General features: G+C 37.5%; 1 protein-coding gene across 1 annotated transcript in view; it reads right to left on the bottom strand.

The window, feature by feature from the left end:
* The window catches only part of LOC139938036 (peripheral-type benzodiazepine receptor-associated protein 1-like), a 236,645-nt gene that overhangs the window by 215,639 nt on the left and 324 nt on the right, over positions 1 to 20,682 (bottom strand). Inside the window, exon 2 of the mRNA XM_071933389.1 lies at positions 17,252 to 18,868. Coding sequence (XP_071789490.1) covers positions 17,252 to 18,436 — 1,185 coding nt within the window. The 5' untranslated portion in view covers positions 18,437 to 18,868. The remainder of the gene's footprint in view (positions 1 to 17,251; positions 18,869 to 20,682) is intronic.

The following is a 20,682-nucleotide window of genomic DNA, read 5'->3' as shown; positions in this document are numbered from 1 at the left end:
TACTGTTTCATATTTTGTGCATTTTGCCCGATTACAACACCATTTTAGCTCCACATCTACAGTATAAATAACAGTAAACAAACATGGTATACATTCAGCTACGTTGCAATGACCCCATATGTTGGGGTTTTTAAATTGGTCGAGTTCCCCGTAGTTGTAATATGCAGCAATTTTTAGTAAGATCCAAATATCCCAAATTAATTGCTTCAAGAATGACTAACAATGGGCATAACAAAATGTACATTGAACGTATGTATACGTAATGTACATTTAACATGAGTATGCCATGTACAGGAATGTATCTCATTATTATTATTATTATTATTATTATTATTATTATTATTATTATTATTATTATTATTATTATAGTTTATTAATTAACTGCACTGGCGGCCAAGCCATTGAAAAAATACATTTACAAGTAAAAATATAATACAGGGTAGATGTTAAATTTGCATTGGGGATAAAGAATATTAATTTTTTGTTTTTACCCATACACCGATGTGTGTTAGCACTGTATACTCAGTACTTTCCCGAGTCCTGTGAAAAAATATCACAGGCATGTTACTCGGGTGGGATTCGAACCCACGACCCTTGCAATTCTAGAGCAGTGTCTTACAAACTAGACTACTGAGGTTGGTGGTAGCTAGAGGCAGTTCGAATCCTATCTAAAAATAGTTTGTTATGTTAGGATGTGTCTGCAGCTAAAATAAAAGGCTATGGTCTATAAATGCAGAAATCTAGCTGTAGCCGCCAATTGTACATTTGAATTTATAGAAATTGAAATGGCAGGATTCTGACCAAGTGTGTTTGATGGTAGACTGTCTCAAGATCATATGGAAGAGAACAGAAGGAAAGTTTTGTGGCAAGATTTGTTATCGTTGATTGTTTTTAACTTTAAGTTATTTATATTTAATTTGACACATTTCATTTTGTGTTCCATCTAAAAGCAAAACAATAAAAAAAAAAATATAGTACCAAAAACAAATGCGGATACACAAGGATGATTTTTACATAAATGGTGCCTTGGTTGTTTCTGATCAATTTTGTATGGGTTTTGTTTAATAATTTCTTGTCTACAATATCCACCAAAGTGGCACCAACCTCTCAAGGCAAAAACTGTAATTTGACATAATGCGCCTGTACATCTGTTTACTATAATGCAAATTGTGTTTTAAACAGTACGTATACCTGGTACACTGTATTTTAATGGTATAACCATTCTCTATGATATGACCAGGGAACCAAGGCCATGTACACGTGCATTGTACCTTTCCAAATTATGTACACTACACTACCCGCATTTATCTGTTATTTTCAACTGGAATCAAAAGTCTGGAGGCTGATATGCATTGCACGTACGGTACATTCAACCTGTACTAGAATGTCTCCGTCATGTTCAAGCGTATAGAACAAGCTCAATGAGTACCTTACAGACCTGTAGATTCTCATTCTAGACTATCGATGTGATCTGTGACATCACATGTTTTAAAAAAAGCCAAAGAACCTGGACTTCCTGCAGGCATGATTTGTACACAGCTCAATGGAAGAAAACATAAAATCTTCTATTTTATGGAGATGCAATGTCTAAGTCTTACCAACTTTTGATATGATGAAAGGGGGCTTATCTAAAAACCTGTCCAGCTTTTACTTTAATAATTCTTGGATTTATGTGGAAATTATGACACAAAATGTCAACTTTCCTATAGGATCAGTGTAGTATCTTGCTTACCAGAATACCCAAAGAATGCACAAGGTCACACGTATTGTAAACAAAGTTCACATGGTCTATACAAGACTATTTATCGTGTCTATAAAACCCACTTGCTATGTACAATTGTACATTTGTTTACGTATGCAGATCTCATGGATTTATGTCAAGTGTAAAGTAGAAAACAGAGGCAACTTAGCAGGGGAAAACTTTACACTTTGGTTTGTTTTTAACAGCACAAATATATTTGGAAAAAAACAGCAGTGAAAGTACCCATTGTGATACTCATTTGCTGAGACACAATGGGAAAAGGGAATAACTCAGGGGTCGAAATTAAGTGTATTTTCAGTGTAGTCAGCAGGGCTAGTAACCAATAATTTTTAGTAGCCCTGATGAGATTTTGGTTGCCCGAAAGACACATTATGTCTCGCGTCACGGCTCAAACTTTATAATACACCATAGCACAGTTCTTTGTTGTTTGTAATGATGATTTTTGCATTGTTTTTCCACTAGCCCGTCGGGCTATCAAACTGGAAAAATCAGTAGCCCGGCTGTAAATCTGGTAGTCCCGGGCTAGCGGGCTAGTGGCAATTTCGACCCCTGATAACTACTAAACTTTGAAAACAAGACTATGCGATTTATGAAGAAGACATTTAAGTAAACACATGTGTAATTCACAGTGTCAAAGCATCTGCAGGGTGACTTCCAAGATTAACTTTTCGATACACACCTGGACAATTTTGCACAAAAGTCACCTAGGCACATGCAAAAAAGATGCATCTTGGGCTTATATAAGGCCCTATATATCACAAGTTATGTGTTTGTGGTGTGGCGTGGCTTAGTGGTTCAGAACCATTGAAGAGAGCATTGAACTCAAGCTCAGGTGTTTCTGATCAGTAGAGTATGGGTTTGACTTCCCTTCATGACACTTGTACCCTACAAGCTACCATACCATAATTGTGTTGTCCTTCAGAAGGGACATTGAAGGGAAGGTACACGTTTGGTAATTACTCAAAACAAATATTAACTTAAAAGCCGACTTGGTAATGACCATTGGAGAGCTGTTCAAAGTATATGGATTATGGTAGAGCACTTCAAGAACCCAAAACACTTATCTAACAAGTATCCTTGTTTTTACAGGTTTCCTCAGGCTTGTCAGCTACAGTGATTAGGTTCACTTTTGAGGCATTCTTGGTTTCATTACGAGAAATGTATAACAATAATAACAACAAGCAGGTAGGCTACAGTATCCATAGTGTTGGACACACCCTGTTTTATCTGTCGTTTACATGTAAATGTATTGTTAGTGAGCCATTTGGACACCCAGTCTTTAAGCTTCAAAAACTTTTGACGAACTTTTACAAAATCCTGGCTAAAACCTTGCCCAGTAGCTGAATAAAATCCTAATCATAAGTGCAGGGAACGATTTCATCCAGCCTTTTTGCATAGCAAAATATTTTGACTGAACAGATTTTGTGCACAGTGAATGCTAAAATTAGGTAGCGAACTGTTACTTTTGAGTAGCAAATGGTGACTTTTGCGTAGCAACTAAAACACCAACATTTTGTGTATGGACACTACATGTATAAAATTACCTTTCCAAAAAATCAAAGCCCACTGCACTTAATATGCAAAACAAATACCTTAAACCTCCCAACTAAAAGGTTGAACACACCACCATAAACTAATCAATCAAGAATCATTGATCTACTCCACAGTTCAATCCCAAAAATAACATTCCATAGAAAATCCAGAACCAAAACCCAGGGGGGACATTGAAGTCAAACTCTAACACACAATTTCATATTGATTTGTTATTATAAAGCTGGCCCCACTTCCTTTTACAGCCATTACAATGTACATTCACTATATGACGACTTTTCCCAAAAAATCAAAGCCCACAGCATGTATTGTATTAAATATGCATTACTAAACAAATACACATGTACACATGTACCTCCCAATTAAAAGGTCCAACACAGTACCATAAAATTAATCAATCAAGAAAAATAGATCTACCAAAAATAACATTCCATAGAAAATCTATAACCGAAACCCAGGGGGGGACGTTGAAGTCAAACCTTTACACACAATTTCATATTGATTTGTTATTCTACAGTTGAGCCCAGGTGACTTTCTGGGTGAAAGATTCTGAATAGAGCGCTAACAACAATCTCCTGGATTAGGGATATATAATAGGGTTATTGTTGGTATCATTGCACCCACTTTGGAAGGGAGGGCCAATATAACTTCTGTCATTGTACACCCAGTATTGACATACTAGCCATGCCGTAAATACTACCCGACTGAAAATGAACCCACTTCCAACACTCTTCCGCTCCTAGTGTATTGTGATTGTGGATGGTTGCTATGGCTACTGACAACAAATTTTCCTGTCGGCTGGACTAGCAGCCATATCAATGCTCAAGGTTTTAGACACTGTGGTTTGAGTTATCTGCGGTTTTAAGTGATACTGACTTTTTGTACAGTAAAACCAAACGTTGTTGTGGTTTCATTCTGAGCTCATAGGCATCCAGGGCTCAATAAACACACCAGACCACAGGGCTTGTGTGGCTCAGCTTTATGACTAGGCCTAATTTTAACTGGACAATAATTCTTTTTACAAGGACCTGGGCCCAATTTGCTAGAGCTGGTAAGCACAAAAATTTGCTTAGCATGAGATTTCTTCCTTGATAAAAACAGGATTGCCAACCAAATTTCCACGTGATTTTCAGGACAAGCAAACAACAGCTGAATACCAGTAACGAGCAACATGCAGACAAATGGAAATTTGGTTGGTAATCCTGTTTTTATCAAGGAAGAAATTCATGCTAAGCAAATTTTTGTGCTTAGCAGCTCTATGAAATTGGGCCCAGAATCAAAACAAGACTACACTAAAACTGCTTTTATTTGAACAAGCACAGTGAGAAGATTTAGTCTTTTAAAATGAAAGATATTGATCAGACCCAGTGTCAACATTTGAACAATTGTATAATTAATTACACAGTGTGGTATTATTAATCAATTGTAAAACACAAGACCATCAGACTAATTCAGTCTCGAGTCTTCAGCGTAAATTTTGAGCCAAATAATACCCAGGTATAAATGCAAGAACAATACTGAACCCAATTCAACTTACCAATTTGATCTTGTTTAAGAATTCACCAGCTAAGTTAAGGCTGTAGGGAAGGTGTCAAAAATAACAATGACAGCCTGGTTCAGCTAGGTACAGCAACATTTCACTGTTTCATATTTTGTAGTAGTAGTAGTACATGTAGTAGTAGTATAGAAGTCTTATAGCGCACGTATCTACCAAACAAGGTACTCAAGGCGCTTAGTATTACAAGCTTTCAGAAAGATAGGTTATTACAGTGATGAATTCTGAGACCCAATAATAATAATAATAATAATATTGAAGTCTTATATAGCGCACGTATCTACCAAACAAGGTACTCAAGGCGCTGAGTATATATACAAACTTTCAGAAAGATACATGTAGGTAATTGCAGTGATGAATTATAAACTATGTAGCACCTTATAAGGGTTTACAAGGTGCTAGGCACATACTATACAGCAGCCAAAGCCAGGAACACCCGGGTAATCCCCCTCTTTTTTCTTGATAAGTGTACTGGGTTCTTTTACATGCATTACACAACACATGTGACCAGTGGCTTTACATCCCATCCAAAGGACGAGAAGCAATGGTTAAGTGTCTTGCTTAAGGACACAAGTGTCACAGCTGGGGATTCTAACCCACACTCTGCTGATCAGTAACCCCAGAGTTTGAATTCGGTGCTCATAACTGCTCGGCCACTACACTTGTGCATGTTGCCTGATCCATTTCTTTTTCACCGAAGCATTTGTATGACGCCCACACTACTGATTACATAATATCTCAGTCCTTTGCAATATGTGATTTTAAAAACATACTTTTTTTTCCAGTGAAGTGGGCAGGGTTCTTGGAACAAGTAAATTTCACTATGTACTGCATTTCCCTCTTCTCAACAGGCTGTAAACAATTATGTTATAGACGATGACTAGAATGCATTTAAGATGTTTTACATTTAAAATGTATGAGACTAGCAGACAGCCAACCTTTTTTTGGCCAAAGGAAATGTTTTTTCCCTCCCCATATTTCCATAATATTACTAAAGGTACCATCTTGTCCCACTCTCCGTCTATTCTATCCAATGGAACTCAATAAACAGCAGATATTGCAAAGTTCACAAAACCCCTAAATACACTGGGTTAGTTTTAAGGCTGATTAAAAATCATGCTGTTTTAAAGCAAACAAAGCCAAGTTACTTTTTGTGCTTTATAAGCAGCTTTATGAAATTGGGCCAGAACGTTAAAAAAATCAATGTTTTTAAATGGCTTGCCTTCTCAATAAGCCACAGTATTCACTAGTGAACAATGTCCCTTGCAAATCCTACTTCCATAACATAGCTAAAATTACTTTTACCACCCAAATTGTATATTTTGCTACTCATAATTTTGCTACTCAACACTATCATTCAGTGTGCACAAAATCTGTTCAGTCAAAATATTTTGCTGTGCAAATGGCAATAGTCCAGGATGAAATCCTCCCTTGTTCATCATGGAACAACACCAACCATTGTTTATAAATGCTTACTGCTGTATGATTCAATCAAAAACCTAGTCTTGGTGCAAGACGTTTCTCGCTTGCCTTTCACGCACAGCGCGGCCAACTCACCAACAGTGCCTGCACCGACTCACCTGGTCTGCACCTGACTTAGTCCACTCACCACCACACGAGAAAGTGAGTGGACTAAGTCAGGTGAGTCGGTGCGGTCTTGCACCAAGACTATCAAAAACCTTGTTCACAAGCACAACATCTTGTTGTGATGTGCATCATCAGGGTCAATCAATGTCAAAGGTCAGTAATTCAATAACTCAATCAGGAAACTATGAATCATCACAAATCCCTGGTCCTTATGAATGATACAAGGAGCTAATGAACTCTACTCCATACTACATGACCGCAGTCAGCGATCTATTAAAGTAAAAACCAGCTATAAATACCCACACAAATTACAGACTGCGTATACATGTATTACTGTGTAGGCCTACTACACTGTAGATGTCTTTTCTAATTCAAGCACAGACATCCTATAAGTAAAAGAGTTCTGAATAATTTATGAGTACAGCCGTCGATTTCACCAAACTCTTCCTAACTTGGGACTAATCTTCATAGAACTTATGACGGGTTAAGTTCCGTATCCATAGACGTTGGGGCACATTGAATCCATTCTAAATGGGATTAATCCTAGCGTTTCAGGAAATATGTATGTCATTCACTCCAATGACTCCATACAATATTTTGTATTAATTCCATACAAAATGTTTTGACGTTTTTTAAATTTAAAAAGATCACTGCCAACTTCTATCTGTTTTTAAATTTAACGAATCGTTTGTATGTTTTATCATTTAGGTTTTTTTCTATAGCCGTGTCCCTATTGGGCTTTTTTCAAAATCAAACCGGAAATTATGAATCATCATAAAGCGTGCTCCTTCTCAATGATTCAAGGAGCTACAATGTACGCTCTACAAATCTATATAAACCACTGGGTTAATTTGTAAATGATTTTTGGGGTTGAACAAAGAATTGACTAGAGTGGGATTCGAACCAACGACCTCCGGATTAACGTGCCGGCGCTCTACCAAATGAGCTATCTAGCCCTATATTGGCGGTGTCCCTATTTTGTCAATATCTTTGTTCGGGGGTGCCAGCCAGAAGCCATACAACCGTTAACTGCCGTGTAGCCAGGGATCACACCCAAATTACGATACAACCTGGGAAGCGGCAGCTAGGGGATCACCTTTTGTTTCAGATATCAATATAAACCACAAGGAAAACTGACTGGGTTAATTTGTAAATGATTTTTGGGCGGTGTCCCTATTTTGTCAATATCTTTGTTCAGGGGTGCCAGTCAGAAGCCATACAACCGTTAACTGCCGTGTAGCCAGGGATCACACCCAAATTACGATACAACCTGGGAAGCGGCAGCTAGGGGATCACCTTAAGGGGATGCGACTTTTTGTTTCAGATATCAATATAAACCACAAGGGAAACTGACTGGGTTAATTTGTAAATGATTTTTGGGGTTGAACAAAGAATTGACTAGAGTGGGATTCGAACCAACGACCTCCGGATTAACGTGCCGGCGCTCTACCAACTGAGCTATCTAGCCCTATATTGGCGGTGTCCCTATTTTGTCAATATCTTTGTTCGGGGGTGCCAGTCAGAAGCCATACAACCGTTAACTGCCGTGTAGCCAGGGATCACACCCAAATTACGATACAACCTGGGAAGCGGCAGCTAGGGGATCACCTTTTGTTTCAGATATCAATATAAACCACAAGGGAAACTGACTGGGTTAATTTGTAAATGATTTTTGGGGTTGAACAAAGAATTGACTAGAGTGGGATTCGAACCAACGACCTCCGGATTAACGTGCCGGCGCTCTACCAACTGAGCTATCTAGCCCTACATTGGCGGTGTCCCTATTTTGTCAATATCTTTGTTCGGGGGTGCCAGTCAGAAGCCATACAACCGTTAACTGCCGTGTAGCCAGGGATCACACCCAAATTACGCTACAACCTAGATACAACAAATCTAGTATAATGTGACTACAGTGAGCAATCTATCAAAAGTACATTTGAGTTATAAAATACCACACAAATTACAGACTGTGTATGCTACGTATTAATAATAATGTAGTGTATGCACTACACTGGATGTCATTTCTAATTCAAGCACTAGATTTCCTATAGTACAAGAGTTTATGATTGATTTATGAGTATAGGGCACTTGAGTACATCACTCACACCATACAACATATGTTTGTTAGGCATCTCCCCTGCAGATCCTCCCGCATCTAAAACTGAACTTTTCTTCCCGATTCCAGTCTACCAATCAAATAAATCATATTAAATTATATTTGGGGGAAAATCGTAATTTAATACTATAAAAAAAAAACAAGTTAATATATACCCCAGCTGCGGCAAACTGACTTTTTTTAATATCCTTCAATTATTATTGCCTGTGTGCCCACATAGAAAAACCCCTTGGTATTGACTGGACACTAAATGTGATGCTTGGATTCATCTGACTGATTCTTGCTTCATATTAAACTGAATGGCAAGAATGTTTATTTAGAGCACTCTTCCATGACCACTCTCTCTAAATATATTTTTGTGATCTAATTATATGGCCCTTTTAGAATCCACGGCTTCGGCTTTGGATTCGTCTTCAGGCTTCAATCTCTCGTCTGAACCCCTGAGCACGTGTACACAAAGCACGCATAATATTGTCAAAACAACAGCGGGGCCGAGCTACATTGTGTACCCTGAGCTGAATCTAGAGCCTAAGCCGTGGTTTTGAAAAGGGGCCTATGACTTGCAATTGGCTTGAATTTGCAATAAATTCTTTTTAAAAAGAAGTGTACACAGGGATGAAAGTCATAGCTGACAAAAATATCTGAAACTAGAATCCAAATTTCAGGAGGTATCTTAAAATGTCGACATTTCAACCTTTTAGTTACGGTAAACCCTGGAAATTATAGATTGCAAGGAGCTTCTAGGAACAGTAGCTTTAGCACTAGAGAAGTACAGTAGGATCTAAGAGCATCATCTCAAGAAAATAACAGCTGTACACTTCCCCCAAGCAGACATAAAAATTCTGATTTCAGAAAAAAAGTCTGAAATTTCTCATGCCTGTGTAGAGTTGTGAGAACTTCTACCTCAATAGTGATTTCACTACCTTCCCTATACTCTCCATGAATGAAAAAAAAGCCTAGTACAGTGTTTTTCAGTGCATAGAGCAAGGACAGAAAGACATACAGTTTTTTTGTGTACCTGTACAAGACACCTAAAAATAGCACTACATTGTTACATTTTACTCAATTGTGACCCGAAATGGATACATTGTATTACAATAGTTTCTTTTTCTTGTTTACAAATACTGAAAGTAGGTCATGCATACATTGTAGAGGAAACTTGTTTCAAATTACTTGCAATTATGATTAAAAACCTAGTGTTCTCAAGCATTTATGATAATAATAATAATAATAATAATAATAATAGTGGCTTCTTACATATGTCCGTCACTTAGTGACGCTCCTGGCGCCGTTACATACAGTAATTCCTGCAAGATGTGAGACTACGTTTGAATTATGAGACCCAACCCTTAAATAGCACCCTGTAATGGTTTACGAAGTGCTGTGGAGCAATTTGCTGGCGAATAGACCAGGAGAGGAACATCGGGTTGAACCCCTTATCTTTACGACCACTTGTAAGTTTGCAGTTGTATAATGTACAGCTATTAAATAATAATTTGTACTAAAGAGATGATTACTATTGAAATGCTTTATTTGCAATGAAATTGTCCACAAGTTAATAAGCATTAAAAACTTTAAAGTCACCTGGAAATAGAATTTTTTTTTCTTTCAAACATAAGAGTATATGCTTACGAACAATAAAACAATTTTTTTAGTAATTGTTTGTCACGATTTATATGTTTAAAAAATATATAAAGTTGTTTGGGGGCTGACTCCGCCTACCCCTTTTGTGACGTCAATCGAGGCAGATTTTGCCTGCAATGCGTATAGTAAACACACGTGCAAAGTACATGTATGTCCAAGTCGTGAGTTGGTACATTTCAAAAAGTGTTTTTCTGCATTCAGCAGCAATACACCTGGTCGGCATTGCCGGAAAAAAAAGCATTTTTTTTTTTTTAAACGTACAAACTCACGACTTGGTCCGTACATGTACTTTGCAATTGTGTTTACTCTACGCATTACAGGCAAAGTCTGCCTCGATTGACGTCACGAACAGCGCCCTCTCGGGTCGGGGTCTACTCTTAAATTTGTAAATAACATAAGAACTGATTTTTTTAAACCTTAGTTAACTGTTTATTCACATTCCACTCATCAAAACAGATATATTAGTGACAAAAGCTTTTTTTTTTAAAAATACCACTTCCAGGTGACTTTAAAAACTTTAAAAAGCTCTTTTGTCCCCAACCATAAACTTTCATAGGTTTATTAAAATGCTTTGCAATTTGTTTTTAATGGCCTCACGTTCCAACCACTTTTTCAAAGGGTAATCTACAACAAAACACACAGAAAAACTTTGTTATGGTCGAAACAACTTGTTCATTTATCTAGGTCATTCTTGGTTGTAAGAGGTTTGTAATGAACATCTCCATCATGAACATGCAATGCTTTTTTCTTCATTTTTTACCCGGAATTTTGTTGTTCCAAAACAGGTCAGCTACTGCATGTTCCCTTTTTTAAATTAATTGTTTTGATCACCCCTATCCACCTGGAGTGCGTTGTGGCGGTCGTAACCCCAAAAAACTGTTTCGGTCAATGGCCAGGGCTTTACCAATATGACAAACCTACCTCCATGGACAAACTCAACCGAAAAACAGTTATCAACGGTAACAACTGCCAAAACGCACCCATCTATAGGGTGCGTTCAGACATGGTACTAAAGTTGGTTTAACTCATGGTTCAACTCGATCGAGTTCAACTCAGTGTGTCTGAACGGATCTAAAGTTAGTCCGAATTGAGTTCAACCCACAAAAGATAAACCGTCCAGGGAGGGGGTTTATCTTTAGACCGCTTCGTGTTTATCTTTTAACACTGTGTGTGGACAGAATAAAAAAGACCACATCCGGTTTAACTCACAACAGGCGACCCATTGACCTCCGTAATCATTACGTAAACACACAGTGACCAATGAACAGGACAATAAACAGGATGTTAGAGTAACGGTGTTGCGTTTTCTTTGACCTCTAAAAACCAAAATAACCCGGATCGGGTTTAACTCAGTGCTGTCTGAACCCAAAGGGGTTTTATTTTTACGATCACCCCCTGCTGCTCGTAAAAGTTAAAGCGGTTCGGGTCTAAGTTAGTACGCTGTCTGAATAGGCCTGGGCGAATTATTCGAATATCCGGTTAATGGCGAATAGGTTTTCCTATCCGTAACCGCGAATGCCTTTTTTTTCTTAACCGGATATCCGCATAGGGCGTGAATAGCTATTTATAAACCGGATAGTTCTGTAATTACAACCAAGTAACCGGATATTCTTTAATATCCGAATATCCGCGGACATCGGGCGACAACTGACATGAATGTTTTGTCTGAATCCTAATGAAACTTCTATTAAGACAGCATAAAACAGCATAAATTAAGTATTTAACTATGCTCACCTTCGTGAGGAGTTAAAACAATGACATTTCTGACGTAATTTGTTCAAAGATTACAAAAGTTTTCCTTCACGTAGAGCCATCCACGATCAAAAGAAAAAGCAAATCGCCATCTTTAAATTAGATCCGGTCATTTTTATGCATGAACCGAGACTGTCTAAAACTAATATCAATCCGCCCAGAAGATCTCATTCACAAACGAACAGCGCCCTCTAGCAAAAAAAAAAAAGCGCCCTCTAGCGGCAAAAAAAACTATTCGAATATCCGGTTAATTTCGGATAGTTGGCCAGCGGTATCCGAATAACAAAATTTCACTATTCGCCCAACACTATGTCTGAACATACCCAATAGTACTTGTAACCTTGCCATAAACTCCTCCCAGCCAAGCACCCCCCTGTCACTGAATTATAAGCATGGTAAAGTATGTACAATGAGTGTAAACACCACATCAACTATGTGCATTATGTAAACAAGGACACAATGTGTATACCACCAACTTTACCAGAGGCTCTTGACTACACACAAAAGCTCCTCAAATCGCAGAAGTTCAAACAAAACACTGTCATACCATATGAATAGATGGCTTAGACCATTGATTGGCATACTAAAAGTAACACAGGCAAACTGTTATCTGTAGCTACTGTGTGGAGCCAACAGACCTTACTGCACAACATCAAGGTGGCCAACTTTATAGGCTATCCAAGTGTTTTAAAACTTAAAATTCTGATTTAGTTTCTGATGTAAGATTCAGAAAACAAGTTCAGACACAATACGTAAATGGTCTGTGTTGTGTGACTTCAACAAATGTTGAATGCACATTAGTTTCTCTAAATTGTTATTTTAACATTGACTAAACATTGACAAAAATTTACATATCCGCTTTCCAGACCTGAAACTTCATCTTAAATAGGGCACAGTCACTTTCATTTTGGAAAGGGTATTTTTAATGGACGTTTATGTTTTAGTCTGTTTTAGAAGGGGCACCAAGGCTAAGACCAGAGAAACGAAGGCCATTTGTCTTTGTGTAATTCAACACTTGGTATTCAAATATTATCAATGGTTCTGAAGAATTGAGATGAAGAAATAAAATACATCTGTTGGTATCCATCATCTTTTTCATCCATGCTAGGCCCAATCTGCCTCCTTCAACTTACTCCATGGTGCTTGATGCCAACCCACATCAATACAATGGAATGTATACTGTCATGTCCAATATGGTTCTTCCATTTGATTTGCTTGTAAACATCAACGTGATGCTCCACAAAGATAATTTCTCACGAAAATAGGGTGTGTCACTTCATAGGTTATTCATCTTTTAAAATTTATCACCTGTGATTCATTTTTCAGTTTAAATTTATTACTATGTTTGAGGGTGATTTTTACATTATGATATTTTTAGAAAATGCTCATGCTGTGCCCCGCAGGTGGAATAAAACTTGTTTCCTGCAGATTTAGTTGGTCTGGAGTAGTGCCCCGTTGATTAGAAATCAATAAAAAAACTTTACGTCGCTAAATATTAACTTGAGGCGATTTTTTGGGAGATTAAAATTAACCTGTCTGTGTGTGTATGATTGATGTTGGGACCCACTGTCACCTTGCTAAACTGGGAGGAGGAAAACTTTTCGTATCCTGCCACCACTTTTTCATTCATTATGAAATTAAATATTGTATTTAAATTACTCAAATGAGATATAAATGTCATTTTTGAAAAAGGAATATCTCTTTTGAGTTAATTAAATAGGCCTATTATTTTATTTCATAACACATGAAAAAGTGCCCTATACACGTAGATGTACCATAAAATGTGTTTTCAATTAATTAATGACAATCATTATCTCCTGCAGTTGTACTTGTACTGTGTGTATTGTACAGTGTAACAAGCTGATTATAAATTAATAATATTAAATCTTCCTGTGGTGTCTTCTCAAACAAAACAACTGTGTACATACTGCAAAAGGAACGAAGCGGTTTTACACCGTTAAGAGATTGAAATTGAATTAAACACAGCGTTGGGGTGTGATTACAACACACACTTAATACAAAGCTCTTCAATTACATTTTAGATTGAGCTTTTCTGATTGGGAAAGTGGCCTTGGGAATAAACAGCTGTTGCGATCACTTAAGAATTGTAAATTTTACTTTAATTTTGTTTTTTATGATTTGTAGATAGGTTGTTTCCTTATACTAGTCATATCAAACTTGGCAGTTTGTTCAGCCACAAAATGTGCATTTAGTATTCAAAATAATCTAACAGAAAGTTAAGATTTTAGAGGCATTGACACATTTGGTAATAGTCAAAGACCAGTATTTTCACTTGGTGTAACCCAACATTCCTACAATTTGTAACAAAGCTGTACAAATTTGGGCTATATTGGTCACCGGAATCACCAAAAACTAACAAATAAGAAAAATAGAAAATGAAAAAGTTGAACACTATCAATAGCTTTCCATTGCTGGTTACCAAGTAAATTGTAATGCTAACATATTTAGAGTATTTTTTACCAAATGTGTCCAGTGCCTTTAAAATAAAAAAGTCCATATTTCTTTTCATTGTGATTTTTTGTTATATATATATTATTAAGAATTTTGCATTTATTATTCATCTTGAAATCTCCTGCTTTAACACGAATGTCTTCACTCTTGACTGACTAGAATAAAAAATCACACACAAAACACCTGTGTGGGGTACAGTACGACCTTCTCAACAAATTTATACCCTAAAAATGACTTCTGGAGGATTTGGTTTATGAATAATTGACTATTTTGACTGTATTGACAGGTGACAAGTAACTTTGTGCTGATGTGGTCTCGTCACTAAGATGAGGTTTTTACCTTGCAAGGTATACAGGAAACGATTTCATCCTGCACTTTTGCATCTCAAAATATTTTGACTTGAACAATCTTTGTGCATACCGAATGGTAATAATTGAGTAACAAATTTTGGAATTTTGGAATTCAGCAACTTAAACATTTTGCATAGCATTTTGCTCTGCTCTACTAGGAAAATCGTTCACTGGTATACAATTGAGCCTGAATGCCCAGACCCCAGGAGGAAAAAGTTTCACATACTGTAGCATAATGTTTTCATGAAAGTGCTTTTTTTAATATAACCATTTTTTATTTTAAAAAAGTAATGAATGTTTGAAAATTTGAAAACAAGGGTATTTTTTACGAAATAAGAAAAGTTGTTATTGTACACTCACTGAATGTGTAAAACATACCGTATCCCAAACATCAAAAACCTGCAAAACTTTTATTCACCCCCCCCCCAGACAGCAACTGTCTAGAGCATGATTTTGATGGATTTACTTATTTAAACAGCACAATCAAAATTGCCTTCCAGCGGATGCCAACATACATTGGTCATAGAATTTGACAGATGTAGCAATCACTGTACATTTCATACTATAATTTATCAATCCAATTGGCCTACAAACCCCCCAAAAATAAAAATTAAAATTGTATATAATGTGTTGTTTTATGAACATTTGCTTTCACTCTAAAAAATTTACATCTAAAAACTTTACAGTTGGCAGAAATTGGCAAAGCTCCAAACATGTGACAGGCCTGGATTTTCATCTTTGAGAGGGCAAGGCCATTTTCATTTTGCAAAGGGCACTTCCATTGGAAAATCTTGAAGTCAATGGGAAACTTCTGAAGGGGCGCCAAGGCCAAGACCTCGGGGCAACGGAGGGCATGGCTTCCATGGCTTTCTTCTAATGCCAGACCTGATGTGATGTACTATGTGTGATGTATAGATTTGTGAAAAAGCTGTAAAATGCTAGATTGCCAAAAGTTTGTCTATGTACGTGTAGAAATTGGTCCAAAATTCATTTGCCTACCAGTACATTTTTTTCCGTTGAGTATTTACTCCCAGGACAAGAATCCAATAAAAATTAACTACATTGTTGTGATGTTCACATAGGATACGATTATTTAAATGCGCGCACAATACAATGTACTTTGTAAACAACTTGTTCACACTAAACAAAAAAACATGAGGGCCTTAGTACCGACTTATACCTAAAAAAACAACCTTCAATTTAATTTGCAATTATATACGTAATCAACCATTGCCAAAAGACAGTATAAACTGGCGCTGATATGATTTTGCATAGTGCACAGTTTTTGCGTTATTACCAATTAGTAAAGGTATTCTAAAAGAATTCAAACATTTCTTTAAGACTAATTAATACCAAATGCTACGGCTGTAAAAACAATACATGTATTAATGTAGCACAATAATGTGTGTTGTACTCCCAGAATAAATTGTGACTACATGTACCGGGTATGCACACAAGTGTTGACATGCCAGTGTTGAGATTATTATTTTTTTAAATGACTGTACAGTATTGATCAACGGAAACAGGTGTTGTTAGCTTTTCATGTTTATTCAATTGTTAAATATTGGTATGGTTGTTATGGTTATTATTTGCTTTGATCTTTTTGCTAAAAAGCAGGTATATTTTCGAAGCAGATAATTTAATTATTATCTACTATAATATAACAATGTTGAAGTCTTATAATAGCGCAAGTATCTACTGTACCAAACAAGGTACTTAAGGCGCAATACAAACTTTCAGAAAGGTACAGTACATGTAGATTATTGCAGTGATGAATTCTGAGCACCTTGTAAGGATGTACAAAGTGCTACAACGAATACAGCAGCCACTTGTACTTGTTATTGTTTTTCTTTCAAAGACTTTAGTATGTAAATATATGATATTTTAAAAATATTAATCAACCAAGGTTAAATTTTTGGGGAACAAAACTGCAGACTGCAGATAACTGTTTCTTTCAATGACACAAAATGGAGGCCCGATGCTCTGTTTTTGAAAGGGCAAGGGCACCAAGGCAATTTCTCTATGGGCACCATAACAATTCACAGGACACCAAGGCAATGACCAGGACAGGGGCATTCATCAATTGCCTCCGTGAAGCATCAAGCCTGTATAACTCCATCATATGAAAAATCCTTTTTTGAAAAATCCTCCAATCATCCCTACCGATTTTGGTTGCGAGATTGAGCAAACAAATAAACGCAACCCCATGCCTGATATTTAGGCAACGAAAGCGATTGCCTACATCCCCCACCGGTCAATGCCTTCGTACCCTTGTGATGCTCCGGTAGACATTTACAATTTCCTCGTAGGGTGCCGGTGCCCTTTAGGCTTACCAAAGAGAAATAGCCTTGGTGCCCCTTGCCCTTTCAAAACCGAAGCATACAGGCTGCAACCAAGTCAATTAGTAATTATCAGTTAAGGAGATAATTTTAGTTTTCAATTTCAAATGTTATCAAACTTACCCTAGTGGTTAATTTCTGGTCAGTTCCCTCCATGGAGCTCATATTATCAGGTGCAGTAACCCGTCTTGTTGGTGCATGCATCTCTGACGATAAATCCTCATTTTGTAGTAGCTCCTCCCCATCATGAATATCTAAATCCTTTTTTAATGTCGACCTTGCCACCATGTTGGGTTCCTTTATGATTGCGCCATCATACTGACTCTCTATTTCCCGAGGTAATCCATTTTCATTTCCATCTAAAGTGGTCTCCTTTCTTGTCTGGGCCAACCTATCCAGTTCATCTTTCGGGAAATCCTCTTGACTTCCCTGTTCCGAATTTTGATCATCATCAGTCAGATCAGTTATAGATAACTGGTTCATTTCAGGAATACTTCTATGGACACTTTCTTTACTGCTACATGTATCTGAAGGCGGGTTAACTCTTTTAGAAATATCAGAGGATACGTTCATTGGAATGCTTTGTTTTGATGGTTCATCCTCAACATCTGTTTTTGTGATTTCGGCTTTCGGTGATCCACGGATCGTTGGGATCCTCGTTGATACGTTGGACTGTGACTTCTTTACGATAAATGTTTCTTTCCTGTTAAGCCCGGTGGATGATGAAGAAGAAGTTGACAGCATGTCTGGTTTGGTATTTGATTTCTTCAGAAGATCTGGCTTAGAGTTCACTCTGGCAACCACTCTCAGGTTCGATCTTGATGAATTTACATCTCCGCTACCACCAGACCTCCAAGCTGGAAGCGGTTTTGTTTTGGCGTCAGGTCCCAGTGACCTCCTCGCTGAGTTAGATTTGGTTGAGCTATTCGGTGGAGTTCTGATTTTAGACGAGTCTTTACTTTCGGAGGATGAATTATTTTTAGCAGTGGGATTTGAAGTTGCACGATTGGTGAGCGATTTGCCGTCGCCTGAGCCTCTTTTTGGTTTTGTTTTCTTGGTGTCTAATTCCAGTTTTAATCGTTCGATCTTCCTTCTGAGAGTAGCCTCTGTTTCACTGGTGACCGAAGACGAGCGTTTGGAGGTTTGGCCTTGCCCCGATGGCCGGGCATTGTTTCCTGTGCGTCCGGTTGTTGTAGACTGTCTTGGTGTGGATGTTGTAGACCGTGGAGTTGTGGATGGCGTCCTATTGCGACTACCTGGCGTCCCGCTCGGGGGCTTGCCCGTCACGGCACTGTCGCTGGTAGACATTGCTCACTCAATATCACCGATAATACATCAAGGTAATCCAGGCACTAACAAACTGGACACATTATTCTCTGAAATCATTTTTTGTTGAATTGCTTTGCAAATGGAAGACAGCGAATTAATCAATATAAATTCTCGTTTAGTTTTAAAACGAATACCATTCAAGAATTGTAGAAAATGAAGGCCGCTCTAGTATCACACGGTCCAATATTGGCTCCTTTAAGATGAAAGTGTGTGAACAAAATTCCTCATCAGTTGTTCAAAGTGAGATTTTATGTGCAGGTTTCCATTGAATAATAGGCCTACCTAGAGGATGTGCAATCACTTGGGTATATTTTGTCATGTCAGTAGATTGAGTTATTACTGCAATTTGGAATGCAATTATATCCAGCTTGTTGACTGTGTGGCAAATACTTTCCATATGGTCATTGAAATCTGCATGAGAAAAGAGAAAACAGATGGCAATTTATAAATTGGCTGATTCATCCAGTTCAAATGTAAATATTTTCAGTTTTCAATTATTAACCTTCAATAAACATTATAATGTCAATTTAAACTTGGAAATAATTTGCATAATTTAGGACCATTTTCTTCATTTTCCAGAAAGTTACACTTAGGGTTAAAAATGAGCATTGTTTTTTGTTGTTTTGCATTTTTTTTTTTTTTTTTAAATAAGTATTGAAGTGTTTGAAAATGTTAAAGAGAAAATGTCAACAAGTTAACTTGAGGCGCTTTGTTATGTATCGCTTAGGTCTAGGAGTGTGACCAAGAGCTACAAATTGTTGAAGATAATGAGAACGTTAGCACTTTTTGAGCCATTATTAGAAGGCCTGCCGTCGGTTTTACCAAACTCTAACTAACTTCAAATTAATCTCAGGACTAAGGACGAGTTAAGTTCCGTATCCAAAAGGGTAGGACGCATTGAACCCAGCGCCCCACGAAAAATGAAGCGCTTAACAAAGAAGAGGGAACAAAAGAACAGTGAATCCCGGAAAAAAAAATGAGTTTTCAATTTCCGCTTGAATACAGACAAAGACGGTGCTTCACGAAGACTGATCGGAAGTTCATTCCAAAGATGAGCCGCGGTAGATGTGAAAGTCATGTCACCAGCTTTCTTGTACAATCTTTGGACAACAAGCCCTGTCCGATCAGTGGAGGAGCACAGTCTTGGTCTGTGTTCAGCGGGACAAGTGTTCTGGAGTTGAGTCATGGCAGAACGATAACTAGGGGCAAGGTTGTTGATAGCCTTGTAGATTTTAGGAAGTGGTAAAAACGGGGCAAATCTGGTGACTAGCTGTCAAAATGCTGGACCAGACTGTTGATTGCCGCTCGAAAGAATTTGTAACCCCCCAGCCTGGCGGACGTCGGGAGGAGGGTTATGTTATCGCAACTAGCATAGCACTAGCCCCACTTTTGTGGCCAAGCAAAGACTACTAGATATGGTGACAAGGATTTTTAGAGGAAAGCACAAAGAGTGGGGTTGGTGCAGCCAAGTCACTGTACCCAAGTCACTTTTTAACCAAGTCACGTCATATGCAAATGATTTGGGTACGGTTGTTGAAACATTTAACCAACCTTCGGGTTGTTTTTTTTTGTACCAAAAGTTTTAAGAATTTGTTTTTTTCCAGAAAACATTCCCTTTTTAGAAGAGATTTTAAAACAGCAAGCGTAGTAACTTACGGAGGAAACGCTTGTGTAAAATCTGCCCTCAATGCGTGCCATTCTCTGTCGGACCAGTCAAAATCGGAGCCCATGACTGAGAAAATCGCATTACAGGACTGAAGAACATTAATTCAGCAATACATTTGGACAAGTTTTTATTATTTTACAAAGGTTAGTGAGGAACTTTTATTCTGATCTTCCTGCAAGTCGTTTTTAATTATCGTGAAATAAAATGGCATGCCCACATGAAAGAAAAGGACAAATTTCCGTACGGCTCCACCACTTTTTCATTCAACATGAATTAATATAGTATCTAATTTACCTCAATGAGAGATTTTCCTTTTATAAAAATTAGTGAAAAAGTGGAGGCGCCATACATACGGAAAGTTATCCGACATCGATTTTGGGGACTTCAAAATTCAAAATGTATTTTTACTGTTACAATTGTCAATGACAATGTGAATGGTCCTGCTCGTTGTGACTTCAAATTTTGAGAGGGCAACAAAAAAGAAGGTTGTGAAATGCGTTTAGTCATGTTATTGTTAGTGTAGTTTGTACATTGTATGCAGTTCATTACATTAATAATT

The sequence above is a fragment of the Asterias amurensis genome, chromosome 6 (assembly GCF_032118995.1).
Source record: "Asterias amurensis chromosome 6, ASM3211899v1".
NCBI classification, from domain to species: Eukaryota; Metazoa; Echinodermata; class Asteroidea; order Forcipulatida; family Asteriidae; genus Asterias; species Asterias amurensis.
Note: the sequence above shows the minus strand (reverse complement) of the source record. Positions and strands in the feature narration are given on the sequence as shown.